Source organism: Echinops telfairi, unplaced genomic scaffold (genome assembly GCF_000313985.2).
Source record: "Echinops telfairi isolate 266 unplaced genomic scaffold, ASM31398v2 ScPeMD7_2291;HRSCAF=2852, whole genome shotgun sequence".
Classification (NCBI taxonomy): domain Eukaryota; kingdom Metazoa; phylum Chordata; class Mammalia; order Afrosoricida; family Tenrecidae; genus Echinops; species Echinops telfairi.
In genome coordinates this window covers 21,210,431-21,238,178 of record NW_022106189.1, presented here as the reverse complement: position 1 = coordinate 21,238,178, position 27,748 = coordinate 21,210,431, and the positions used below count along the sequence as shown (strand labels likewise).

The 27,748-nt window shown below is 48.0% G+C and overlaps 2 protein-coding genes across 2 annotated transcripts in view; one reads left to right on the top strand and one right to left on the bottom strand.

The window, feature by feature from the left end:
• The first annotated feature begins 500 nt into the window (after positions 1–500).
• On the top strand, positions 501–18,532 carry PRSS54 (serine protease 54). Its single transcript, XM_004704867.2, has 6 exons — positions 501–619; positions 735–826; positions 2,446–2,617; positions 9,837–10,095; positions 10,726–10,857; positions 17,780–18,532. Exons 2-6 carry the CDS (start codon positions 769–771, stop codon positions 18,305–18,307), a joined length of 1,149 nt encoding a protein of 382 aa, XP_004704924.1. The 5' UTR covers positions 501–619; positions 735–768; the 3' UTR covers positions 18,308–18,532.
• Positions 18,533–18,729: 197 nt separating this feature from the next.
• CCDC113 (coiled-coil domain containing 113) overlaps positions 18,730–27,748 on the bottom strand; it is a 34,259-nt gene continuing 25,240 nt past the window's right edge. Inside the window, exons 8-9 of the mRNA XM_004704868.2 lie at positions 20,596–20,751; positions 18,730–18,857 (exon numbers count right to left, since the gene is read on the bottom strand). Coding sequence (XP_004704925.1) covers positions 18,774–18,857; positions 20,596–20,751 — 240 coding nt within the window. The 3' untranslated portion in view covers positions 18,730–18,773. The remainder of the gene's footprint in view (positions 18,858–20,595; positions 20,752–27,748) is intronic.

The window sequence follows — 27,748 nt, the reverse complement described above, 5'->3', positions numbered from 1 at the left end:
AGTGGAACATGGTGAGGGAGGGCTGGACCAGGGGGCTCCTTGGGCTATTAACATTGCTGGAGGCCCCCGGGGGTCTGGCAGCTGGGGAGACCCTCCTGGGCTTTGAATGCAGGCAGATCTGAGTTAGAATCCCATTAGCTACATGATCTTGGGCGAGCTGCCCCATGCCCGTGGGCATCAGTTTCTGCATCTGTAAAATGGGGCTCACGGTCATATGTGCCTCCTGGGATGACTGTATGGGCGACCTGAGCTGCATGCTGAGCTGTCACCAGTTAAAGAAACCGTGGCATGACTTAAACCAGCAGGGTTTCAGACCTTTGGTAAGCTGGTGTGACTCTCCCTCAGCAAAGAGCCATGGAACACTTATGTTTGTTTGTGTTTTTAGCAGTGTTTCATGGCTACAGAATTAAGGTCGAAGTCCACGAATCAAAACACAACCCTTTTCAGAAACCCAGCTCTCTAGGAAAGCCCGGGGGCTCGGGCTCGATTGAAGAGATAAGGGACCACACCAGCTGCCTTCTCTCCTTGGGCCTGTCCAACGAGGCAAGAACTGAAGACGGGTTGGACAGCCGGTCCCTGGCTCTCTGCTGCCCAGAACCACACAACAGGGATGTGACAGGTCATTTCCATATCCGGGAGCCTCGGCAGTGGGAGGGAAGGCGGCAGGGTGGGGAGTGGGGCGGCCCGGTGTGCGTTTGGGAAGATCACGGACCCGTTGGCTTTTGTCTTCACAGCTGCCCATGGTGTCGGCTGCAGTCCGTTTGGGGCATGGCAGAGATGAGAGGGATGCTCTTGTTACTGCTGTGTGTTTCCCACTCTTCGGCCAGTGAGTGGGGCTTCTTCCGGGCTGGCTTTGGTTGAACGTGTCGCCTGGCTGAGGGGGGATCATCCGGGGCATGAAATTGTCCTGACTGCACAGAGAGGGACAGTAGAGGAATGTCTCACAGCTCTGCTCTGTGCAGCCTGCAGGGTGGTGGCAGCAGGCAGAGACGTGGTGGCCTCAGGAGCCTAGTGAAAGGACTGTCTTTAGGGGAGTGTGGCTAGGGCCATAGACAGAAAGGGCGCCCCTCCCTGCTCACAGCTGCTGCCTGGCTCCTCTTGTGGCCTGGCCCCAGGAGCTGTCACAGCAGGCTCTGGATGCCACCAAAGCTGGCTTTGTCCACTGATTGGGGGTTCGATGGGAGACACAGAGCACCCCCACCTAGGGGGGAACCCTCCACCTAGCCTCAGACTTCTCTTCTCCGATGCCCTCCTTGCAGCCCCAGTGAGCCCAGAGCTTGCCCGGAAATCCACACAGAGGGCCCGGGCCCTCTTCCCTTCTTACAAAAAGTGACAGCTAAGGGACGCAGGGCCAACTTTCCACTCTCCATTGGGTTTCCTCGTACATCCTGGCCTCCCAAGGGAGGTCCGATGAGCGAACGGATTGAGACTGAAAAAGTTAAGTCACCACCCATGCTTAGGTGCCTGCTGGGTTCAGAAGGACCGTCCCTGCCTCTCGCACACCACAGCGCACCAACATCCTAAGAACAACTCAGGCTGAGCGTAGCCCACCTGTCCTCAGGTGGTTCTGCGGCAGTGAATGGCCTTGCAGACATCATCAGCTCTGTCTGTGTTGGGGCGAAGTTCCCAAGCACGAGATGTTTGGTTGACATGAGGTCTTAACATGGTGAGCACCTCTCTGGCCCTCTCATAAAGGGCCGTGACTGTTGTCCCTTCCAAATGGGCCACGTGTGAACCCCAAAGCAGAGGATTTTAAAACGCAGGGATACACAATCGCTCAGTGCCGTGAGTGGCCCCTGGGACATTCCACCCTATGCTCGCTTCCAAGAGAACGGGGAGTGGAAGAGAGTCAATAATTTCTTAGAGAAAGATATTTAAACTATGTGTAGCAGTGGGTCCTGGAAGGAAGGGGTCCTGGGGACCCTCCAAGGTCTCTAGACTAGACTTGGAGAAGTGCTCAAGGACAAGGAAGATTTCATATCTGTCTAGCACATAGGTGCCCCTTTCTTTTCCCTCCCTAGTTGCCATTGGAGTGAACTGCACATGTCTCAGAGTGGGACCGTGTGCCGTAGGGTTCCATGACTGCTTCTGGGGAAGCAGATCGCCAGGCCTGTCGAGCTGTCTTCGGGTGGACTCGATCCTCCGTCCTTTCAGCTTAGCAGCTGAGTGCATTAACCATTGGCACCCCCGTCCCCAGGGCCTGATTCCCAAGGGCTCCACGGCTGGGGGTTCTCACCCGTGGCCTCAGAGATACCACCAAGATCCTGTGGGGGGGGGGGGGGGGGGGGGGGGGGATCCACCAGGACAAGGATTGGGGTGGTAGAAGGAAAGCCACCAGGCTGCCAGGACAGGAGGAGGAGCTGTCTTGAGGCCTGGCTTGGTGGTGGCGGCGGCCCCAGGCAGGCAACTGCTGAGCGGGCAGCAAGGCCCACGTTCCCTCTGCAGAGTGCGGCATCCAGAAAAGCTTACTCTCGGACATTCTCGAGGACAGCTTGGTCCACAGCAAGATGTTCCCGTGGGTGGTGTCCCTGCAGGATTCCCGGTACTCCCACCTGGCTTTCGGCTGCATCCTTAGTGAGTTCTGGATCCTCAGCAGCGCGTCCACCTTTCAGCACAGGCCAGTACCCCTGCTTTTGGGGGTGGGAGGCTGGAAAAAGCGGCTTCTTGGGTCCTGAGATCACTATGGCCAAGGGGGGATGGGGTGGGAGGGGGGCGCAGCCTTATTTTTCTCTGCTGTATAGACGACGGGCCACACAGCTGAAAAGCGGGATGAGGTGTCTTTCATTCTGTAGCTGATTTCTAGACTCGAAGCAACTCAGCTCACTGCCGTCATTCGAGTCCGACTCAGGGACCTATAGCCCAGGGTAGAACTGCCCCTGTGGGTGTCCAAGACTAACTCTTTACAGGAGCAGGAAACCCTCATCTTCCTCCCTCTGAGCGGCTGGTGGTTTTGACTTTGAGGTTAGGCGCCCAACACATAACCACGATGCAAACAGGGCTCCCAGTGACCCTATAGGACAGCGTAAAACTGCCCCAACACGTTTCCCAAGCCTGCCAGTTTTTACAAAGGATTAAAAAAAAACCAGTAAAGATTTAAAAGACAAAACAGAAACCGCTGTGTAGAATCGATTCTGACGGAAGCAGCCTGCCCCAGTTTCCTCCCACTGAGCAGCTGGTGGCTTAGCCGAGCGTTTTAACCACTGTGCCACCAGGGCGCCTTCCATTCTCTCTTTTGTGGGTGGGGTGGGGGGATTGGTTTGTTTCAATTGTGTCAAACTCATGGAGGCATTAACTGGCTACTCGAGGTCCACATTGGCGCAATGGGTTAAGTGTTGGGCTTCGAACCGCAGGGCTGATGAGGCTCCAACTCCCCGGCTGCTGTGAGGGAGCAAGGTGAGATTGTAAAGCGCCGTAGCCTCAGAAACACTCAGGAGCAGGTCTGCTCGGTTCCGCAGGGTTGTTAGACGTTTCATTGACTCGACCACCGCAGTGATGGTTTTTTCAATAGGGGCGAAATCTCCTTAATACACCGCAGCTGGGTTCGTCCTGCAGTCAGATAATTTCTCCTAAAAGACTTCCCTGGGGCCTTAGGGATCCTCCAGCCCCGAATACAAGCAGGCTTGAAGCTCAGTGAGATAGCTTAATTGGGGTGGGGGGGGTTGTGAGTGGGGTCCATGGTTGGTGCGAGCGGGCACTTGATGACCGGCTGAAGGTCACAGCCTTGGCCAACCACTTTACTCGGCACATTTAGGGCTGCCACCAGCCAGGAGCCACTCGGTAACTCACGGTGACAGGAAGTGACTTAAGAAGACTTCCTCCTTCTCCTTCAAGCACCGATAAAGCCATAACCAGATGAAACCCCTAATCTATGGCTGTTGAGAGACTTCTGACTCACAGCCACTTGTGGGCCATTGTCGATCTGCCCCCATAGGAGAGTCAAGGCTGCCACCTCTTGCTCCTGCAGAGTGGCAGGTGGGTTCAAACGACCAACCTTTTGGAGACAAGGGCTCTCACCACCGGTCCAGCAGGCTCACCATTGACTAGGGAACACTCATGGTCCAGGAATTTGGGTCTTCAAACTGCCTGGGGGGCTTCAAAAAGTTCATGGAAAATCCCCATTGTCTTTTAATTCCATGTTTCCATTTTTTTTTCCATGTTTCCATTTTTTACTTTTCTGGGTGGTAGGGGTTTGGTTTTGTTTTCTAATGTCATTGATGCTTGTTTAGGCGATGTGGTGATCTGTTCTGCGACGTTGAGGCTGGCTTCATGGCCTAACGTATACCGTCTATGTGGCTATTTTCTGCAAAGACATGGAAAAGGATTCTCCTAGCTATAAAACTGTCGCAGGCTCAGAGAATGGAATGGGGACTTCTTACATGAAAGGGCGTCTGGCTTTTTCTCCTCAGCTCGTGCCTTTGTGAACACCATCACTCGCAGGAGATATTTATAACGGTGAGATCGTCACTAGGGATGGAATGCTTTATCATTATCAAGGGCCTTTATTTGTCTTGTCTAATGCGTTTTTTTTCTTTTGCTCTGAATTCATCAAGTTTGTTCGATGTGAAGAACGTGACTCTGTTGAACCTTTTTGATGGGAGATTATGCTTTCAGTTTTCAATGCCTCATATTTTTCTTATTCCTATCTGGCCTTTGGTTTGTAGCCCCCATCATATGAATAAATACACTTGGAGATGGACATGTTTGTCTAGTTCCATGGGCACCGCAGAGGTGTAGTTTTAGGTGGTGGTGTTAGGGGCCATCAATGCATGGTGACCACAGACAATAGGACCTGGCATTGCCCAGTCCAGGGCCAGCTTCCTGTTGCAAGTCCACCATGTGGCCAATGGTTATTGAGCGCCTTCTTCTGGCAATATTCTGTTGTGATTCAACAGGAAATAATTCCGGGTACCCACTCACGGCCATCAAATTCATTTCTGCGTGTGGCGACCCTGAATAGGGCGTCGAGGGTGTAAATCTTGAGGAGAGCAGCCAGCCTCATCTTCGTCCTGTGGAGTGGCTTCACCATCTATCCAGTGTTCCCATGTCTTCTAAGATGCGTAAAGCACCTTTCTCTCTGGGCAGGCCTCTCTCCACTCCTTCTGTGGGCAGGTCAGAATTTCCGTCTTGTCGCTTCATCGTTTTAAAAAAAATGATCATATTATTGGGGGCTCTTACAGATATTATCACAATCCATAAATCTATTACATCAAGTGAACTTGGTCATTTCATCTTTTCTCTCTGCTTTCCCTCAATTTTGATAGATTACCCGAGTTTTACTGCTTATCCCTATCTGTTTGTAATTGTACACCATTGTTACTTCAGATATTATCTGTAAATACTGTTTTACTCCTGGTTGTGAAAGGTAAGTGTGCCATGGTAGCGTGGAGTTTATGAGTTGGGCAGCAGTTCGAAACTCCCAGATCTTCCATGGGAGAAAGAAGAGGCTTTCTACCCGGTAAAGGGCCACAGTCTTAGAAATCCACAAGGCAGTTCTACCCGGTCCTATGGAGTCGCTCTGAGTGGGCTTCAACTTGAAGGGCAGAGAGAGTTTTATAAAAGGTTAAAAAAAAAAAAGGATACATTGCTTCCCATTTTCTTTATACCCTTTGATACATCATTTGGTTATTACCGGGATTTGTAACATTTTTATTCAGATCTATAACTTGGAAAAAGTTTTCTTTTAATTGGACTCCAATATTACAGTAGATGCCACACTTACTGACCACCTTTGTGCTGGATGTTTTCATTCCACACTAGCATTGGGTGAAGTTTGTCTCCAGGTTGTTCCTTAAAGGGCCCTCAAGAACTGTATTGTTCTGGTTTTGCATATTCAAATTAAAACATGTTATAATGCTGTCCTTAAATCTGAGCGAGAGAGCGCTGGTGGCGTAGCGGTTATGCGTGGAGCTGCTAACCACAAGGTCTGCAGCTAGAAACCAGCCAGCGCCATGGGGCTTTCTGCTCTTGTCAAGGGGGACAGCCTCAGAAGCTCACAGGCATAGTTCTATCCTGGCCTCCCAGGTCACGGTGAGTCAACGTTGACCCGATGGCAGTGAGTTTTACATCAGAGCGATCACTTACGTATACGAGGGATTACCAAAAACAAAAACGGAAAAAAGGTCCACTAGCCGGAGCCTTCTTAGTACGCATTTCCTGCTAGGTGAGCATTGAGCAACTGGCTCTGAGTTAGTGCACTCAGTGGTGACACCTAGGAAGGTTCTCTCTGGTCACAGTGAATTTTTTTTGTAAAAGCAATTTTGCTTCAACCTCATTTTTTTGAGAGATTTAAGAGAACAATGTGAAATTTTGTTCCCTGCTTGGGAAAAATGCCGCAGAAACGGTTGTGATGTTGAACACAGCTTACAAGGACAGCGCCATGGGAAAAACTCAAGTGTATGAGTGGTTTTCTCATTTCAAAAAAGGCGAAATGTCGATTGATGACAAACCTCATTCTGGATGTCCGTCAACTTCCTGAACAGATGAAAATGTTGACTCGTAGTGCATTTGGAGTTCGTTCCACCAGGTCAGACTGTTAAGCTTTCTATTTAGAGGTTCTGAAAAGATAGCATAACAGTGTGCAACCAAAAAAAAGCCTGATTTGTGGCAGACAGGGGACTGGCTTTGCCACCACCATAATGCACCTGCTCACCAGCCATCTCAGGGCTCCGGTTTTTGGCAAAATACAGCATGCCTCTCTTGCCCCACACACCTTACTCACCTGACCTCGCTCTGTGCAACTTCATTTTGTTTCTGCGAATGCAGAGGGACATGAAAGTACAGCGATTTGAAGAGGTGAAGGAAAAAAAACCGAGGGAGGTGTTGTCAGTTATCCAAACAGATGAGTTTGAAAAATATTTCCAACAGTGGAATTGCAGATTTGACAAATGTATTAAGTATAATGGAGAGTCCTTTGAAGGTGGTAAGGTTGTTTTATTTTTAAAAAAAGTAAATACATAGCTTTGGGGGGGGGAAAATCTGTGTTTCTTTTGGGTACCCCCTCGTAGAATCCATGGCTCACACCTTCTTTTCTTGAAGACAGTATAGGATGACCCCTTGGCTTTGGTTATTACACTTTGCCGAGACCATTGATTTTCCCCTACTAGAAAGAGGGACGAAAGCCTACTACCATTGAGTCTGTTCCAGCTCATAGCAAGCCTCCCGAGGCTTTCTGAGGCTGCAAATCTTTGTGGGAGATGATGATGTTGGGTGCCAGCCAGTTGGTTCTGACTCATAGCGACCCATGGTACAATAGACGGAAACACTGCCCAGCCCTACGACATCCTCACCGTGGCTGTTACGTTTGAGCCTGCTTTTGCAGCCACTGTGCCAATCCATCCGCCAAAGGTCCTCCTCCTCTTCACTGTCCCTTCACCTTACCAAGCAGGATGTCCTTCTGCAGGGACCGGTCTCTCCTGTTAACATGTCTAAAGTACATGAGACAAAGTCTCACCTTCCTTGCTTCCAAAGAGCTATACTTCTTCCAAGAGAGGTCTGTTTGTTCTTTGGGCAGCAGATTTACCCAATGCAGTGTGTTGTTTGATGCCTTGACTCATGATTTTAGGAGCATTGGCTGTGGGTCCAAGCAAGATGAAATCCTTGACACCTTCCTATCTTTTCTCCTTTTATTATGATGTTACTTACTGGTCGAGTTGTGAACGGATCGCCACATCTTTCTCCATCTGGGCAGCTGGTGGGGAGAACCACCACCTTGCTTGAGGTTAGCAATCCAACGGTTACCAGACAATGCTACCAGGGCTAGAAGATGAATGATTTCTATCCACTACCCCAGAATCCTGTCTGAGAACGCTTTTTACGCTTACAAGTCCCTGGGTTGGACAATGAATGGCTTAATAATGGCTTTAAGACAACATATGGCTTAATGATGACATCTTTTTTTTTTTAATTGGGATGCCCAGGGATTCTTTCTTTGTCACTGCTATCTACTAGCTATGCTGGGTCGCTTCCATTTGCCCCTTCAGACCCATTCTCTACCCTTTTCCCCCTGTTCTGTGTACTGGGAGACTGAGCTGTGTGCGTTGCATCAATGAGTCCACTGCCAGTCGCAGGTGGGGAGGACGGGGAGGTCAGGTATCTGAGTCTCTGCAGGCATATTGTGGACAGGGTCTTCTCCAACTAACCAGCTCTCTCTACACAGTGCCGTCAAACCCTTCCCCACCTTAGCCTGGACCACAGAGGCGGCCTCAGCACCTGGCTGTTGTTAGTCCCAAGGTGCTGCATCTGCTTGGGGCTTTTCTACCTTCTGCCCAGACCTTTGTGAAGAGCCCATTTTAGTTAACGCTCCTTAAGTGTCCTCATGTGGGTGACTCACCTGCTTGCTGCAGGGAACTTGACTAGGATGTGACTTGGGGTTGATCACTCTCATTTTTATTCCCGAGAATAGGGACTACTCTTCCAAACCCCAGAGCTAAGTCTCATTGCGGGTCTGGAGAGCTCGACGTGGTGTCTGTGGAATCTGAGTTTTTCGTACATTATCGCTTTAAAAAGATATAAATATCTATCTATCCCGCTTTATTATTTCATGGACAGCCTGAGGGCTATGTTGGTTCTTCTTTAACAGTCACATGCCATTTGGGGGGTGGGGTTCTCTCCTACCTTTAAACAATATTTGCTCCTTTCCATCTGATTTTGGCCACTTTTCTCCATGTGCCTGATTGTTTTCTGCAGTCTCACCCCTGCTTTGTGCGACTTCCCCTTGAGCCTTCATCCCTGGGCTGGGTTTCTTGCCGTCCCTCCCACTTCTTGGCTGAGCAACGTGCCTGCCGGCCCTTGTCGGAACCTTCTCTGCCGCACTGCCTCCTGCTGGCCTGCACACTCCAGGCAGCCCTGCTTCCGAGCGCCAGGGTGGGTGTCTCCAGGGTTTCCTCGTTTTCTGATGCCTGCATTTGTTTCTTCTCCAGACTCGCTGGGTGATTTCTCAGAGCACACGAGGGTAGCACCCAACTGCACTCCATCATTATTAAAACGTGCATTTCTCTAAAGTGAATTTCCACAGGCTAGAGAGGTGGGAAATGCTGGTGTGGGAGTATTAGATGCCAAAGGCAAGAGTCAAGAGTACTTTTTTTTTTTTTTTAAAGAGTACATATTTAGTATGATCACAACTGAGCAAACACTAAACCCAAACCAACCAAACAAATAAACTGAAGCATCACATTAGAAGGTTCTGGAGAGAATGGGAGGAAATGTGGGTCAAAACTCATGATCCTAAAAGAGACCAGGCTTACTGGATGGAGAGAGACTGGTAGAACCCCCCAAGCTATGAGCCTTCAGTCATCTTCCAGGTCAACAACCGAACTCTAACCCGGATTCAAGATCCAAAGGGCAGCATTTACCCAAGAACAAAGTATAGTTTTGAAAGGAGGGATGGAAACAGGAACCCCAGGGAGGAAGTGGGATGGACAATGGTACACTGGGGGGAGAGCAGCGGGTGAGCTGAAACAAACCGGTGCACACTGTTAGATGCAAAACAGGCGGTCTTAGCTGCAAGCCTTCCCCTGATTCACAAGAAACAGTTCCACACTGGGGTGGGGGATGGAAGGCGCTGAGGGTCAACCGGGACGTGTTAACAGATTCTCTTTGGGCCACGTAGCAAATGGTATTAAGATAGAAGACTCCTCAAGATGTCTAAGGGCTCACAAGAAGGGCATGCATCTGGGCTTCAGGGATTTCCTGGAGACTGGGTCTGAAAGGGTGAGTTCAAGCCAGGGAAGAGGAGTCGGAAGAGCCTTCCAGGCCAAGGACTGGTCGCTGTGACTACAGGGAGGTAGGAAGCCCCCACTCTGCCTTGGTTTCTCAAGCTTCGCTTGCTCTCTTTCCAGGAAGAACGTGGTCGTTCTAGTTGGTATAGCTAACATGGACGCCAGAATGAGAGGCCACACAGAGTATCCAGTCAATGCCATTATCCTCCATGAGGCCTTTAATAACCACTCCATGAGAAACAACATAGCCCTCCTGAAGACAGACTCGCCGATGCAGTTCAACGACCTGGTCCAGCCCATCTGCTTCCTCAGCAGGAGGCTGATTAACCCACCAACCTTTCGGACCTGCTGGGTGGCAGGATGGAACCCTACCTCTGCAGTTAATGCCTTCCTTCTCCTAGAGGAAGCTGTGTGTGTGCTAGCAGTGGGGTGACCTGGAGGAGCAGTTTTAGGGCCTTTCTTAGTCATTCGGCTCAGGGGAGGGGCGAGAGTTGGGCTGGAGCCCTTACCCGATTGGCTTTTCTTTGAAGATGCCCAGTGCTTGACCTGTCTGTGGCCATTCTTACTTTGGACCCTTTCCCCTCGAGCTGTTTACTGAAACTGGAAGTTCACAGGCAGAGGACAGCCAGGGCCGAATGCCAGGTCATGGAGGAGTGAGGGGACATTATTCTCTGAACAGGGTGGCTTGTTCTCTCATCTAAGCCATCTTTGTTTTTTGAGTGTGTGTGTGTGTGTGTGTGTGTGTGTGTGTGTCTGTTTATTGCTGTTTGTGTAGTTTTTGCTTGTTTTGTTCATTTGGTAGGGGGCGGGCGGAAATTGGTAGATGTGGAGGGAGAAGGAGTTTGTCCTCCTCTGCCTGGTTTCCTATTCAAGCCCAAAGCAAAGGTGGTGACCGTAGGAATGCATAGGTTCGGGTTTCTATGAGGAAAGGGCATTTTCTACGGGGCAGCTGAGGGACATCGTGTGTCTTCTTGGGACCCATCCCTAAACTCTCCTCTGCCTGGTCCAGACAGGAGAGCACATGACGATGAGTGTCCTCAGGAAAATGCCTGTGAAGAACGTGAAATCGTGCCCGCTAAGCCAGCTTCCGGAAACCGCCTGCTGCACTCACAAAGAGGAGAAAGTGGAGCACATCTGCTTGGTAAGGACGGGACGGAGGAGAAGGGAAAGGCAGGGTGTGTGGCTTGGGGCACTCCAGTGGGAGCCCTGGGACTCTCCCTGGCTGGCCGTGAGCGCCCTGAAGGTAGAGACCACCCTGTGGGACTCCCCTTGGTCTCTGGGGAGGTGGTGGTGAATAGGGCTTGGCAGTTAGCAAGTGCTCAATAAAGCTCTACTGAAAAGACTAACTAGTCGCCCTTTTCAGCGTGATATGGTTCAGCAAGGCCAAGTCATCCGTGTTTTAAAGCTAGCTGCATATATGGAAGTGTGAGTCCTAGCCACACAGACAGAATGCTTTGAGCAAGTCTACCATGGCAGGGGGTGGGGGGGCTCACCACATTGAACCTTATGAACCTGGATTACCCCCCACCCAGGCTGAGGCTTGTCAGTTACTAGGGGCTATTCGAATAAGAAGCCCCTCCTCCCACCCAAATGACAGCGAAACGGATGTGGCTCTCTTGCTAACTCAAGAAAAAGGCATAAAATATGCACGAAGTCTTAGTCTAAGCCTCTTGTGTCTGTACCTGGAGAAAGTATGGCTTGCCAGGTCACATAATTGATCGAAGTTAGGAAACAGACTGGGGAAACGTCTAGTAGATTTATAAGCATCGTTTCATTCTTCTACTCTAAAATTGTCTCTCTAAGATGCTCATCATCTTGTGGTGGTTGGTAGGTGCCATCCCGTTGGCTCTGATGCATAGTGACCCTCTTCACAATAGAAGGGAACTCTGCCCGTTCCTGCACGACCCTTACACCTATCCCTGTGCCTGAGCCCCATTCGCAGCCACTGTGTCAATCATCTCCTTGAGGGCCTTCCTTTTTTAAGCTGCCCCTGTGCTTTACCAAACATGACGTCCTTCTCCAGGGACTGATCTCTCCTGACAACCTGGCCAAAGTACATAAGATGAAGTCTTGCCATCCTTGCCTCTAAGGGAGCACTCTGGCCATACTCGTTCCGAGACAGATTTGTGTGTCCTTTTGGCAGTCCAAGGTACTTTCAATATCCTTCGCCAGCACCACAATTCAAATGCATCGGATCTTCTTCAGACTTCCTTCTTCAGTGTCCAACTTTCACGTGCAATTGAAAATACCACGACAGAGTCAGGCGCACCCTTAGTCCTCAAAGTAACATCCTTGCTTTTCAACACCTGAAAGAGACCTTCTGCGGCAGATTGTTACCCCGTGCAGCAATGCATCTTTTGATGTCTTGACTGCGGCTTCCATGAGCATTGATTGTGGATCCAAGCAAGATGCAATCCTTGACAGCTTCAATCTTATCTCCATGGATCATGATGTTACCTATTGGTCCAGTTGTGAAGATTTTGATCTTCTTTGAGTTGTCATCCATACTGCAGGCTGCAATCCTTGATCTTCATCAGCAAGTGCTTCAAGCCCTCCTCACTTTCAGCAAGCAAGGCTGTGTCATCTGCATATCGCAGGCTGTTAATGAGTTTTCCTCCAACCCACACTCTTCTTCAGATAATCCACCCTCTCTGACAATTTGCTGAACATACAGATTGAATAAGTTTGGTGAGAGGATACAACCCTGACACGCAACCTTTCTTGATTTTAAGCCATCAGTATTCCTTTGTTCTGTCCCCACAACTGCCTCTTGATCCGTGTGCAAGTTCTACGTGAGCACAATGAAGTGTTCTGAAATTCCCATTCTTCTCAAGGTTAGCCATTGTTTATTCTGATCCACATAGTCAAATGCCTTTGAATAGTCAATAAAGCACAAGTAAACACTTTTCCGGTATTCTCTGCTTTGAGCCACGATCTATCTGACATCAGCAATGATAGTCCTGGTTCCACATCGTCTTCTGAGTCCAGCTGGAAGCTCTGGCAGTTCCCTGTCAATGAATTGCTGCAACCATTATTGGATGAGCTTCAGAAAATTTTTATTTGCATGTGATTTCAATGATATTGTTCTATAATTTGAGCATTCTATTGGGTCACCTTTCTTTGGAATGGGTACAAATATGGATCTCTTCCAGTCAGTTGGCCAAGTAACTGTCTCCCAGATTTCCTGGCATAGCTAGTGAGTGCTTCCAGTGCTTCATCAGCTTGTTGAAACATTTACTTGGTATTCCACCCATTCCTGGAGCCTTGTTTTTTGATGGAATGTCTACTAGTTCTTTTGGGGACAGTGACTCTTTTGTTGATGCTTCCTACATCATTCAATATTTTGACAATAGAAGCAAATCATCTATTGCCCTTTAAATAACCTTCAGAACGCCTACAGAGGATCTAGAAGGGCATGGTATTTTTAAGGGAGGTAGAAGATGTCGACAATTTTTATGAAGAAGTCATTTCATCCCTCAACCATGGAGTGCTGCCTCTCTGAGCCAACCCTTCTGAAGTTCCTCCAACACTCACTTGAGCAGGGGCCTGGACCCCTCCCCGGTTCAGGGTCTTAACATTTTCTCAAATCAGACAAAACCTGTTGTCAGTGAGCCCATTTCAGGTCATCTCACCACGGTAGGACAGAGTAGAGCTGCCCCCTATGGTTCCCTGGATGAAGTCCACATGGACACCCGGATCCACATCTTTCTCCCTGGAGCAGCTGGTGGGATCAAACTGGCCAGTTTTCTGTTAGCAGCCACTGTACCCCCGGGCTCCTGGAGTCAGACTAGGTAAATTCCGTAGACGTGGCCATGCAATGAAATTGTGACATGAACCATTCCATCAGCCCAATAACTGGATTTCATCAGCTCTAAGGTGCCCACGTCAATTGTGGGATAAACTGTCATTTTATGGATTCTCCAGAAAGAATGAAAGAAATGCTGCCACTTAAGAACTCGGATAGCTAATGAAAAGACACATTCCAATTTCAAAGATGCTTTAAATTTTTAAGTGTATCTTGGACTCAGCTGACTAAGGTGTTTATACACTAATCAGTGTTTCCTACAGTTGGGGGAACCACACCCTGATGGAGGGGCACTGCACCGATCCAGAGGGGCAGGCTGCAGAAGCTGATACCTCTGCTTTTTCTCGGATTACCAGCTATAGTACAAACGCTCTTAATTGCCAGGGGGCGCTAGTAGATTTGCTCTGAAAAGTGGGCCAGTGGGACAACTAAGTTTGGGAACCTATGCTCTAATGTCTAAATGATCGTCTTTTTAAAATCTTCCTGCAAAATTCGGATGCATTTGTAGCCACTATGCACCTGTAGCTGTTTCTCTGCTTTTGAACGGTTCTGCTTGCAAACTGCCTCAGACGAATGCACCGGGACCTCCCTACCCAGAATTCTCCTCTGTCAGAGGTGTGGTGTTGAGTCCAGCTCCCTAGGGGTCCTCAAAGCCAGCAGGCTAACTATCTGCCTAGTGCAGTGGTTTTCAACCTTCCTAATGCCGTGACCCTTTAATAGGGTTCCTCATGTTGTGGTGACCCACCCCCAACCATAAAATTATTTTCGTTGCTGCTTCATCACTGTAATTTTGCTACTGTTATGAATTGGGTGACCCATGTGAAAGGGTCGTTTTACCCCCAAAAGGGTCGTGACCCACAGGTTGAGAACCGCTGGCCTAGTGTGTCTGTCCAGAAACCATGAAAGGTAGAGCCACGCTGAACCACCCCACCCCCACCCCCACAACAACTGTTAGGGCTTTTGCTGAGTCTCAAGGGAAAAGATGATGTCATGAGAGCTCCCCTCCCCTGGGAGCTGCCGCCTGGTACCTTTTGTCTCTGGCTGATTGCACTTGGAAGCCTCAGCCCCACGAGGGGCATCATGAGAAGTGCAAAAGCAGTGTGTTCTGCCTCCGGTGGTGGTGAGGGGCGTACAAATTGCAAAACCATGCAATAGCGAGGGATGTCCACACAGCCATTCATTAAACTGTTTGTTCTAAATTTCATACCCCGCCCCCTCAAGTTATAGGGGCATATTTTAAAACAAGGTGGGGCTGGGACTGGTGACGGCACCACACCATTCTGGCCAGAGAGCTTCTTTCTCTGCACTAAGCAGGTGTGAAGTGGCAGGAAGGAACCTGCTTCACCAGAACATCCTTAAAAAAAAAACCTGGCGCTTGCCAACTGGGTGCTGGCTCATGACAACCTCTCTGCGCATAGCAGCGCAGGGTTTGGAAGCTGTGACCTTCCGCGGTCTTTCTTCAGACACACCGCGGGGGGGTCCGTTTGAACTGCCCACCTTTCCTAAAGGAGTCAAGCACCTAACTGCTAGCACCGCCCCGCGAGGGCTAGCCAGCCAGATCTCCCGCACCGTCTCCTCACTGTGCTGCCCCGCCACTGTTGGGCAGCAAGGGGGGAGACTAGTAGAGGATGCACAGCTGAAAGGCTCAAGATAGCATCCTCCAATGCCACGGCCTTGGCCTTGGCCGTCTGAGCAGTGCCAGATGCCCCAACCAGCAAGGTAAGCATGGCCTTATTTGTGCTTACTAGACTGCAGTGAACAAATGTGCATTCCACTCCCCCTCACCTCCACATCAGAATCTGCAGGTAGGTCTGGCCTTCTCTCTCCCAGCCCCACAGCACCTTCAAAGTCCTCTTTTCAAAACACAGTCCCCGGGGCAGGACAGAGCGCTCAGTCAACACGGTCAGCTCAGGCTTACTTGTGCTTCCTTACCAACCTGTAGCGAATGGTTTTACCTGTCTTTTTGGAATCGTGTCAAGTGTTCACCAAAAAAACAAAAACATGTAGGGAAACGTCAAAACCCAAAACACATGAACTGCTCGCGACAGATTATTAGACACAAGGAAGCCTGTGCTTACTTGCATCCGGGGTGATCCGCCCCGCTTCTGTGGGATCACCAGGCATTGCCGCAGCTGTGCCTCCCTGCTGCCATGCTCTGCAGGGCTTCTCCTCTCCATCCCCGGCTGCCTTCCTTGTTGGGCGGTGTGACTTCCTCAGAAAGAGGTGGACGATGGGAACCCCAGAAAGACCGGAGGCCGAGGCCTCAGCACAGGCAGGGGCTGCTTCTGTTTGGTGAGTCTGTTAGACCATCCCCTGCTGCCTCTGCACTCCCTCTGGGGCCCCATCCAAACAGGCGGGAGCTACATGGGGGAGTGAAGCTCTTCCAGCCAGAAAGCTGCACTGGAGACGACGGCCCTTACCTTGGGCCGCCTGGAAGGGACATCCCTCTTTAACAGGGGTCTCGTGTGTGCAAAGGTCTCTGGGTGGTACAAGTGGTTTGTGTTCCGACTCTTTGGCCAATTGGCAGTTTGAAGATGAACTCAAAAAATAAAAAGGTGTGGGGAGGAGGCCCCCCCTTCCAGGGGGACGAACAACAGAAACCATGGGGGAAGGGAGACAGCGGTCGGTATAAGATATGCAAATAATAATAATAATTTACAATGTATCAAGGGATCACGAGGGTGCGGGTATGGGGGAGGGAGGGAAAAAAAGAGGAGCTGATCCCAAGGGCTCAATAGAAAGTAAATGTCTAGAAAAGAATGAGGGCAACCTATGTACAAATATGCCTGATACAATTGATGTCTAGATTGTTATAAGTTATGAGCTCCCGATAAAATGATCTTTGACTAAAAACACAGAAAGGCTCACTTCCATCAAGACGATGCTGACTCATAGTGACCGTATAGGACAAGGGAGAACTACCCTGTGGGCTTCTCAGACTGCCAATCTCGACAGGAGTAGGAAGCCTCATCTTCCGCAGAGTGGCTGGTAGTTTTGAATCACTGGATTTGCAGTTAGCAACCCACTGTGCCACTTGGGAGAACGATGAGGCTTTCTGTTCCCATGAAAAGTGAGAGTCTTGGAAACCCACAGGGGCAGTTGTGCGCTGGCCTGTACAATCGCTCTGGGTCGGCAGGGGCTCGGCGGCAGTGTGTTTGAAGTGAGGAACCTTTAGGGGGTTCCGTAGGTGCTCTGAATGTGCATGTGGGCAGCAACGGTTTGTGTCTCCACTAACGGGGGAGCCCTGGTAGTGCAGGGGTTAAAGCACTCAGCCGCTAACTGAAAGGTAGGCGGTTTGAACCCATGACCTATCCACTCGTGAGGAGCAAGATGTGGCAGTGTGCTTCTGGGAAGGTTATAGTCTTGGCCACCCTGGGGGCAGTTCCACAGTCGGGAGATAGGAGTTGAGATAGGCGTTGGAATCAACTCTACAGTAATAGGTTTACTCCCACTCTAGCCCTGGGTCACAGTGTCACCTAAGCTAAGGGAGAATTCTGCTCCCCTGGGAGCTGGGAGGCCAGGAGCAGGGCCAAGGCCAGCAAGCAGGTGGAGTAACAGGAAGTGCCAGCTATAAAGCTGTGGATCTGCCCAGAAGCTCGGCTTGGATGCCACAGGTCTGGGTGTGGGAGGGAGCAGCTTCTTCTAAGGCTGGGCCCAGGTAGAGACCAAAAGGGAGGGGGTTGTGGAGCCTGGTAGAGACCAGGGTGGAAAGGGCGGATCCCATAGCCTCATTGAGGAGTAAGGAACCAAACGAGGGGGAAGGACCCGGTGAAGGTTTTGGAAGGAAGGAAGCGAGGGAATGAAATGCAAACTGCAGAGATCCATATATAACGTGAATAAAAAGATAAAAGTCGTCCTATTGGAATTTGTAGGGGCTGTTGCCTATGCCTTGATTTAAAATAACCAAAAAACCAAACCCACTGCTGCGGAGGTCAATTCCGATGCCATTACAGCTCAACATAAGGTGGTCCAACCTGTCATTCTCTTCAGGAGCAGACAGCCTCATCTTCCTCCCGAAGAGTGGCCCATAGGCTTGAACTGCCAACCTTAAAGTTAGCAGCTCATCGCCTAACCCACAGCGCCCATTCCCCAGGGAGAATCCATGTTAGACATGTCTAATGGTACCAGTCTATCTTGCCAAATTTGCTTTCCCCATTATTTTTCTTGTGTACCCAGCAGCACAAGGATCTGTTTTTTAAAGCAGCAGCAGCAGCAGCCAATGTTTCTAAGACCTGAAGCCTTCTGTCCTTTGTCACAGGGGGACCCAGGAAACCCAGTGATCTGCGAGCTGCTGCAACAGGACCTGTGGGTCCTCAGAGGGGTCCTCAATGAAGGCGGTGAGCAATGCACGGGCCCGTTTGTGTACACCAGGGTAGAACACTACAGCGACTGGATCTTGGAGGAGTCTGACAGGGTCGGCCCCAGCCTCAATTCCCTCCGGCACTGGGAGAAGGTGACCCTTCCCTCCATGGATCTGAAGGACATCAAGCCACCGAGGACACATGCTGGCCACCCCGGAAGGGTTCACGTGCCCTACCATAAACCAGCCTGGCACGCTAGGCATTTTCTGCCAGGAAAACACGCTAGAAACAATCTCTACTTTCGGCCACCGGGCCTGAGGGAGGCAGGCCGGAGCTCGGACTTAGCCATTCAGCCGATGTACTATGACTACTACGGTGGGGAGTCGGGGGAAAGGGGCACCACCTCACGCCACAACGGCTGCTGTCGGACCCGAGACAACATGTTGCTTTGCCTCCTGCTGCTTCTCCTTTGCAGTGGGACCTAGGCTAGGACCCGATCCACCCATCTCGAGATGCCAGGTGGCAGGTCCTCACCAGGCTGTGTGGAGGATGCCTAATTTTGTCTGTTTGACAGGCGCACCTCTGGGTGGCCACGGGCACATACTGGGCTGCCCCCGCCACCCCACCCCACTTCTTTCCCATCCCACACGCGGGAAGGTCACCTCCGTTTGTGCTTGTGAACTAAACGTGGGCTGACAAGTGTCGAACCATTGGCGTGTGCCCTGTGATTCTTTCGAGACTGACGTTTTGCCGGGGCCGGCCTGTGAATGCTCTGCACGACAGCTGTGGCCCAGGGACGTGGGGGGTGGGGGGCAGCTTGGCTGGAGAAGTGGGGGAACCCATCAGCCCAGAGAGCAGTGAGGGGACCCCATGACTCAAAAAGAACCAATTACTTTAATAGGTCACTTTTGGGGGGCTGCAGTTGTGGCCCAGGGCCTGGTCTTCCTCTGGTTACTTCCCAGAGCTAACCATCTGCAACTGTTCACACGTGGCTTTCATTTTGTTCCAAGCCTTGCGGTAGCCTTTCAAGGACATCTGCAGGGGAGAGGGGGCAGAAAAAAGGAAAAAGCCGGGGGTGGGAGGAGAAGGTCATTTAGTACTGATTGTGACCATCCAGAGTGTAGCCTTTCCTCCAGCCCTGCTGATGGTGTGAGTGACCCCGTGTGGGGCAGGGCCCTGCGGTGCAGCTGGGCAGGGCTGACCACGAGCAGCACGCATCCAGAAAATGTCTAAGGAGTCAGACGCTCCTTTCCCAAAGTGGCAGGCTGCAGGTGATTAGTGGCATGGTGGCTACTTCTCAGCTCCAGATGTGGCCCACGCTTGAAGCCCCACTCATACCCTCTCACCATGTGATCATGGGAAATACAGGAGAAAGTGCCGTGGGCCCTGCACTGGGGCCAACATGTGACAGTGTGGACTGGGCGCCTGCTCCTTTGAGGGGTCACCTGAAGGGGTTTGAAAGGCGCCCAAATAGTGACTTCAGTGGCAGCCTGCTCTGTGACAATCTCAGCACTTTCCTGCCTTCTGAGGCCAGCATGTCGGGCCCACATTGCAAGCTTCTCTTCCGAGGCTCACAGGAGCCCAGCGCTATAGTGCACACTGCCTCGTCTCAGGCTGCAGGATTAGTGAAAAATGAAGATGCAGTGTGGCTGTGGACATGCATGGAATTGGGTGATATTAAAAATCCATTATTATCTCAATTGTGTTAAAAAAAATCCAAGCCCAAACTGGCTTATCCATGTATTCAGTAGCAATCATTAAATTACCCATGGGGGAAGGGATTCATAAGCTTCCAGAATTCATGAACACAAGCCATCAAAAGCATATTGCTCTAGAGCAGTGGTTCTCAACCTTCCTAATGCCGCGACCCTTTAATATAGTTCCTCATGTTGTGGTGACCCCCAACCATAAAATTGTTTTTCATTTCTACTTCATAACTTTAATTTTGCTACTGTTATGAATCGTCATGTAAATATCTGATATGCAGGATGTATTTTCATTGTTACAAATTGAACATCATGAAGCAATTAAAGCATAGTGATCACAAAACAATATGTAATTATATATTGTGAAACATTTCTGTCTTCCTATGGTCTTAGGCAGCCCCCATGAAAGGGTCATTTGACCCCCAAAGGGGTTGGGCATCCCCCAGGTTGAGAACTGCTGCTCCAGAGTCTCTCCCTGGCACCTGAAAAGACTGTGCTTCTTGCCATCAGACAAGGGCTGTCGAGACAACAATCGAGCCTTGTTTTGGTCAAATGAAGCAACTCAGGGGTCCTCAAACTTTTTAAACAGGGGGCCAGTTCACTGTCCCTCAGACCCGTTGGAGGGCCGGACTATAGTTTACAAAAAAAAAACAACTATGAACAAATTCCTATGCACACTGCACATATCTTATTTTGAAGTAAAAAACAAAACGGGGCAAAAACACCTGGCGGGCCGGATAAATGTCCTCGGCGGGCCACATGTGGCCTGCGGGCCGTAGTTTGAGGGCGCCTGAAGCAACTGCTAAGATTTCTCACAGACATTCTTAGCACCTGTATTCTTATCCTGAAAAAAAAATAGGATCCCGGCTTAAATGGAGAGCAAATGTTTTGAGAATGAGGAGGGCAATGAACAATGAACGTACAAATGTGCTTTACACAATTGATGTATGTATGGATTGTGATGAGTTGTGTGAGCCCCTAATAAAATGATTGGGGAAAAAAGGATCCCAAGCAGAAAAGCCCAGGGGAAAAAAGCGTGCCCCTCTGGGGATTCTGCTGTAACTCACCTCCATGATCTCCACCTTCCTTTCCCAAGTCTTGATGTTCTTCTCCAGCCCCGCATTCACGATCTTCTCCTGGACGTACATCATCACAGGGGGCGCTCGGAACTCGGCCAGCTGCTTCCGCAACTTCTTGTTCACATACTCGACTTTGGCCCGGGCCTGGGTGGGGAAAGACGATTCAACCTAGGAAACCCCAGAAGCTCTTTCTTTGAAGACTTTTCAACAAGTGTGTCAAGACCATTCAATGAGTAGGGGTGGGGTGGGGGGTAGGGATTGTCTTTTCAACAACAACAACAACAACAACCATCTCTTCTTTCCATTCCAGGAAAGATCATTCAGAACAACTGGACATTCAAACATTTTAAAAATATACATTTTAAAAGGACCCTTATCTCACACCAAAATTAACTGAGAATATGGATCAATGACCTAAAAGGTTAAAATTGTAAGACTCTAGAAGGAAACATGAGTGTAAATCATTATGACCTTAGAAGAGTCAACATTTTCTTTAGATGCACTGTGCAACACTAAATAGCATAAATGGCCAAAGAGAAACTTGATAAATTGGATTTCATCACAATGTACGCTACACCTAATACATTCAAGGGGGGGAAAAAACCAACGCGTACAAGGGGAGTAAATATTTGTAAATCATAGATCTGATGAGATGATGAAAGCCTTGAATCCAGACGATATAAGAAATTGGCATTTCGTTAAAAAGAGAGAAATACCATAAGCATACAAGTATAAGCTAGAGAAATAAGAGCTGTGTCATGAAGAGACACAAGCACACATATGTTCTTTGCAGCATTAGTCCCACTAGTAAAAATGGAAACAAGTGTCCATTGATGGATGAACGGACAAACAGATACATATGCACAATGGAATCAGGAATAATGATGAATCTGTGAAACATCATATATCATGGGCATTGAGTGAAGTAAGTCACAAAAGGGCCAATATTATCTGAGCCCCCTATGATGAAGGTCAAGAATACATGTCTTAGTCCAGCAACTTAGCTCTGCCATCGTGAATGAATGTTACAGAAAGTTTTGCGCTATCTCCAGCCCTCATTTTTTGCACAATGTCCAGTCAATGAAGTTTTTAATCGATACAGGTCAACAATCTATGTATGTTAGTCTAAAAAGCTGTCCTATACATATATACTTTCCTCTTCTCAATAGTATTTTAAATTCTATATCATACGCTAAATTAATGATTTTGTCAATAAAACTGCCATATTGTGAAACTCGTGGGGTTGATTTATAATGATGTGCAATAAAATGATAAGGATGTCTCTAAAGTGGACCAGGGACATAAATAAACCATAAATATATTAAAGAATTTTGAACTTGTACTTAATCAGAACCCTAATCAAATAATTAGGTCTTATGATGTGGTCCTACTTGAACTTGCCCTCATGAAGAGGTCTCACTGAAGATATGAGTGCTATAGCAAAGTGTGGTGAAGAAACCAGATAGTGCCCGACTATCAGAAAGAATAGCGCCTGGAGTCTTAAAGGCTTCTCTTAAAACAAGCAGCTATCGAAGTCCACACAGAAGCAGCACATCAGCCTATGTGATCCAAGGATTAGAAGTAATAAAATCCAAGACCAAAGGAGGGAATGGTATTAGAGCTTAAATTCTGAGCGCCCAGGTTGCAGAAGGCTATCTACGACAGTAAACGCCCAAAATCCATTTGCTGCAGGGTCCCGACTTAGATTAAACCTCTGATGAATCCCGTCAGACCGTTGACCCGGGGGGTTGCGGGGGTGGGGAGACAGGGGGGGCAGGATGTGAGCAGCCGTGCTATCAGACAGAGGGCATTGAAAAGTGGATGGTGTAGATGTAGTTACGTTCAAATGTAATGCTTTATCATTCTCCCTTTTGACTTATTTTAAATTTGTTCTAATTTTTAATATTTTCTGCTTTCTTTTCTATAGATGTTTTTCTCAGTTTTATTTTGTTATTAATGATTTTGTTTTGTTTCTTTTTCTATATATGAAATCCAGAATAGGTAAATCTATAGAGACAGTAACTGGATTGTAGTTTTGTAGGGTTCTGGCAGGGGAGGTTGGAGCGGAATGGGGAGCTAAAAATGAGTACAAGAAAAAAGATATTCTAAAATTGATGATGGTGATGATTGCACAACTTTTTAATATGATTAAAATTTGAATTATATAAATTATATACCATTAAATAAATTAAATAAAGATAAATAAAGGCAATAAGATGTTTAATCTGACATGATATGGATGGATGTGAATGAACCCAAATGGCAGTAGCAACAGCCAACTTAAACCTTGTAGAATATAAAAAATATAAGGTAAAGAGTAGTCTACATCCAGAAAGAAATATGTCTTGATGGTTACCGAAGACAGGGTGGAGGGGGAATTAGATAGTACATATGTGTTAATTCTGGTGAAGGAAAAGACAATGTACAATATAGCTGAAGTCAGTACCAGTGACCAAAGCACAGGCACTGAAAGGTAAGCCAAACCGCAGGGCAGCTACAGTAACCATTGCAGTAACCATCTGCAATATGCAGACAACACTCCTTGCTTGCTGAAGTGAGGAGGACTTGACACTGCTGATGGAAACCAAAAACTGCAGCCTTCCGTATAGATTGCAACATAATGTTAAAGAAAAACAACCCCAAACTCACAGCTGGATCAATAGACAACATCTTGATAAATGGAGAACACATGGAGTTGTTTAGGACTTCATTTTGCTTGGATCCATAATCAGTGCTCATGGAGGCAGTCAAGAAATCAAATGCCTTGCATGGGGCAAATCTGCTGCACAAGATCTCTCTCAAGTGTTGAAGACCCAGGACGGCACGTTGAGGACTGAGGCGCTCCTGACCCAGGCCCTGGCGTTTTCAGTCCCCTCGCGTGCACCTGAAAGTTGGAAAACGAATAAGGAAGACTGAAGAATGGATGCATTTGACTCTGGTGTTGGAGACGAATACTGAAGGTACCCCGGATGCTAGAAGAACAAACAAATCTGTCTTGGAAGAAATATGCTAGAATGGCCCTTAGGAGCCAGGATGGTGACCCTTTGCCTCACTAAGAAGAGAGCAGTCCCTGGAAAAGGACACTAAAGTATAGGGTCAGTGACAAAGAGGAAGACCCTCGGGAAAACGGAGACGGCGGCCTCCGCCATAGGCTCAGACATAACAAAACCTGTGGAGATTGCATCGCACCAGGCAGTGTTTGGTTCCGTGGTACATAGAGTTGCTATGACTCAGAACTGACGTGGACACCTAAGAACAAAAACAACACAGTAAGTGCTATCACACATACAATCCTACAGCATAGTGATAACAAACAATAATAATTTGTGCATGGGTACACTGGTAAATAGGCATGCTCAAAATATGATGGACATAGTATGAGAGGACGCCTGTGTACATATATAGGTATACTGTGTACATATATGGGTGTGCTGTGTACATTATGGTATGGTTGCAGGTATTTCTCTATATAAATTTGTAAATGCTGCTCTGATATAATAGAACCATACAGGAGGCACAGTTACAGAAGCTACTACTTAGACATCGAGGCTGAACTACTAGTCTCAGTCTCAGGGGACATCTAGGCCAATTGGCAAAGCAGTTCATTAAGATAATGTTCTCTATTCCATTCTGGTGAGTAGTGTCTGGGGTTTTAAACATTTGTAAATAGCCATCTGAAAAGCATCAATTACTCTCTTCCCTCCTGGAGCAAAGGAAAATGAAGACAACCAAAGATTCAAGGAAGCACTTAGTCCAAAGGATTCAGCGCAAATGGACCAGCAGTCTCCTCTAACAGAAGACCTGAAGCACTAGATGGTACCCTTCTACCACTGCTGACTACTATGACCAGGATCTCAATAGAAGGGCCTGGTTAGAATGGGTTAAAACACACAGAACAAAGTTCAAATTCAAAAGAGAAAAGAAACACCAGACTGACCAGTCTGAAAGAGACTGGAGGGACCCTCAGACTCTTGCCTTAAGACAACGAATTTGAAACTAAAGACATTCCCAGAGGTCAACCTTCCGCCAAATGATAAACTGGCCTATACAATAAACAAGGACACCTTTAAGGAATGCTCTCCTTTAAAAAGTCAGCTATCTGTGAAACCACAATGACCGTCTTTGTCAAACATCAAAGATGAGCAGGCAGAAAGGAAAGCCAGACAAATGGAATCAGAGGCCAAAGAGAGGAAATAAGGCGAGTGATGACCCAGTGCAGGGGTCTATGCTAGTGATGGGGCTGCAAAACGGGGCAGCCACGAGCGAAGATGGGATGGCACCGTGTGAAAAAGCTACACATAGAAATGCCACGTGATCCTGCAAGTCCCGCCCCTCGGGATGTACACTTTCGCCTGAAACGCAATAAAACTTGCTATGTGAAAATCCCACTTACAGCACAATGAATGTTCCAAAAGGAAAGAATAGAAATGGACTTGTATGTTTGGAAACCTGTGACAATAAAGGGTGGTGCTGACTACTCTGGAGTGGCCGAGAGCAGAAGGTTGGTGATGATTGAAGACATTCATGTTTTGGGACTGTCACCAAGTCTTTCTATTTAAAAATATATACTGTGTAGTCATTACGTACCACTATCGATCTACAGTTGCTTGCTTTTTGAAGGAGATGACTCATAAAGGAGGAAATAATCAAGAGAGAGAGAAACAAGGGATCTAAGACATTTTTTCTACAGAGATGATAAGACATTAAATATGCAAGAAACATAGGGGAAAGTGCTGAACATCATCACTCATTAACCTAAAAAACAAAAAAAAAAACCCACTGCCATGGAGTCAATGCTGACTTACAGCAACCCCTGTGTATTTCTGAGACCGTAACTGTTTGTGGGAGTCGAAAGCCCAGTCTTTCTCTCTAGGAGTTGCTGGTGGTGTCAAACTGCCAATCATGCAGATCACAGCCCAATGCATAACCACTACACCACTGGGGCTCTCTCATTGGTCTTTAGGAAACTACAAATCAAAGTGAGAGGCCACTCACATCCACTGTTGTTAGGTGCCATCGAAGCAGTTCTAACTCATGGCAACCCTATGCACAACCTAACAAAACAATGTCTGGTCCGACACCATCCTCACAATTGTTCCTCTGCTTGGATCCGTGTTGCAGCCACCATGTCAAAGCATCTCCTCAAAGTTCTTTCTCTTTCTCGCTGCGCCTCCACTTTACCAAACATGATGTCCTTCTCCAGGGACTGATCTCTCCTGACAACCTGTCCAAAGTACATGAGATGAAGTCTTGCCATCCTTGCCTCTAAGGGAGCACTCTGGCCATACTCGTTCCGAGACAGATTTGTGTGTCCTTTGGATACTCTCTACCCACACCACCATTCAAACGCATCCATTCATCTTCAGTCTTTCTTCCTTCCGTCTCCAACTTCCGTGTGCACTCCAGGCAATTGAAAATGCCATGACTTGAGTCAGGGGCACCTCAGTCCACAAAGTAATAGCCTTGTTTTCCAACACCCTAAAGAGACTTTGTGCAGCAGATTTTACCTAATGCAATGTGTCTTTTGATGTCTTGGCTGCGGCTTCCATGAGCATTAATTGTGGATCCAAGCAAGATGCAATCCTTGACAACTTCAATCTTTTCTCCCTTGATCATGATGTTACCTATTGGTCCAGTCATAAGGATTCTTGTCTTCTTTACATCGAGTTGTAATCCATACTGACAGCTGTAATCCTCGATCTTCATCAGCAAGTGCTTCAAGTCCTCCTCACTTTCAACAAGCAAGGCTGTGTGATATGCATATCGTAGGTTGTTAATAAGCCTTCCTCCGATCCTTTGGCCGCATTCTTCCTATTATCAGTTTCTCTGATTATTTTCTCAACATACAAATTAAATAAATACTGTGAGAGGCTACAACCCTTATGCACACCTTTTCTATCTTTAAACCATGAAGTATGTCCTTGTTCTATTCACAAAACTGCCTCTTGTACAAGTTCTGCATGAGCACAATGACGTATTCTGCAATTTCCATTCTTCTCAAGGCTATCCATAGTTTGCTATGATCTGCACAGTTGAATGCCTTGGCAGAGTCAATAAAACACAGGGAAACATCTTTTTGGTACTCTCTGCTTTCAGCCAAGATCCATCTGACATGAGCAACGGCAGCCCTTATTCCACATCCTCTTCTGAATCAACCTGAATCTCCGGCAGCTCCCTGTCAATGTCCCGAGGCAACTGTTCTTGGATGGTCTTCACCCACAAACTAAAATTGAAAGAACAAACAGATAACAAGCGTTGGTGAGGATGTGGAGAAACTGGAACTCTCGTGGCTGATGGGAATGTAAAATGATGCACCACGTGCAAACATTTTTTTTATAATTTCTCAAAAATGTTAAATACAATGTCACCATGCGTTGTTGCTTGATTCAGTGCTGTGGCGTCCATTGTGCCTTGTCCCAATCCCATGAACAACAGAACGGAACGCTGTCTGGTCCTGCGCCATCCTCACAATCATTTCTGTGGTTGAGCCCATTGTAGCCACTGTGTCCATCCATCTCTGGAGGGTCTTTATCTTTTTCACTGACCTTCTACTTTTTGAATCATGAGATCCTTCTCCAGGGACTGGTTTCTCCTAATGACATGTCCAAAGTCTATGAGACAAAGTCTTGCCATCCGTACTTCTATGGGGCATTCATGCTGGCTGTACCTCCTCCAAGCTTTGTTTGTTCTTCTGGCAGTCCGCGGAATATTCCATGCTTTTCATCAATGCCACTGTTCAAGGGTATTCATCCTTTACTCTTCCAAATTAATTGCCCGCTTTTGCATGCATTGAGGCGACTGAACACATCCTGGCTTGGGCTTAACGAGATTTTCTGCAGCAGATTTGCCCAGTGCAATGCATTGTTTGATTCCCTGGACAGTGGGTGTAGAGTCAAGTCAAATAAAATCCTTGGCAACTTCAATCTTCTCTCCATTTATCGTGATATTTTCTATCAACGGATCCAGGATTTGGGTTTCTTTATGTTGAGGACTTGGGTTTTCTTTATAGTGAAAGCTACTTAAGGCTATAGTCTTTGATCTTTATCAGGAAGTGCTTCAAGTCGTCTTTGCTTATGTCACCTGTACATTGCACGTGCATTGTTAATGAGTCTTCCTCTAATGCTGTGCCACTTTTTCTTCA

Coding starts and splice junctions, on each gene's coding strand:
- PRSS54 (XM_004704867.2), top strand. CDS start 769: ATGGCAGAGATGAGAGGGATGCTCTTGTTACTGCTGTGTGTTTCCCAC. Junction 2,618..9,836: donor GCGTCCACCTTTCAGCACAG/GCCAGTACCCCT, acceptor CTCTCTTTCCAG/GAAGAACGTGGTCGTTCTAG. Junction 10,858..17,779: donor AAGTGGAGCACATCTGCTTG/GTAAGGACGGGA, acceptor CCTTTGTCACAG/GGGGACCCAGGAAACCCAGT.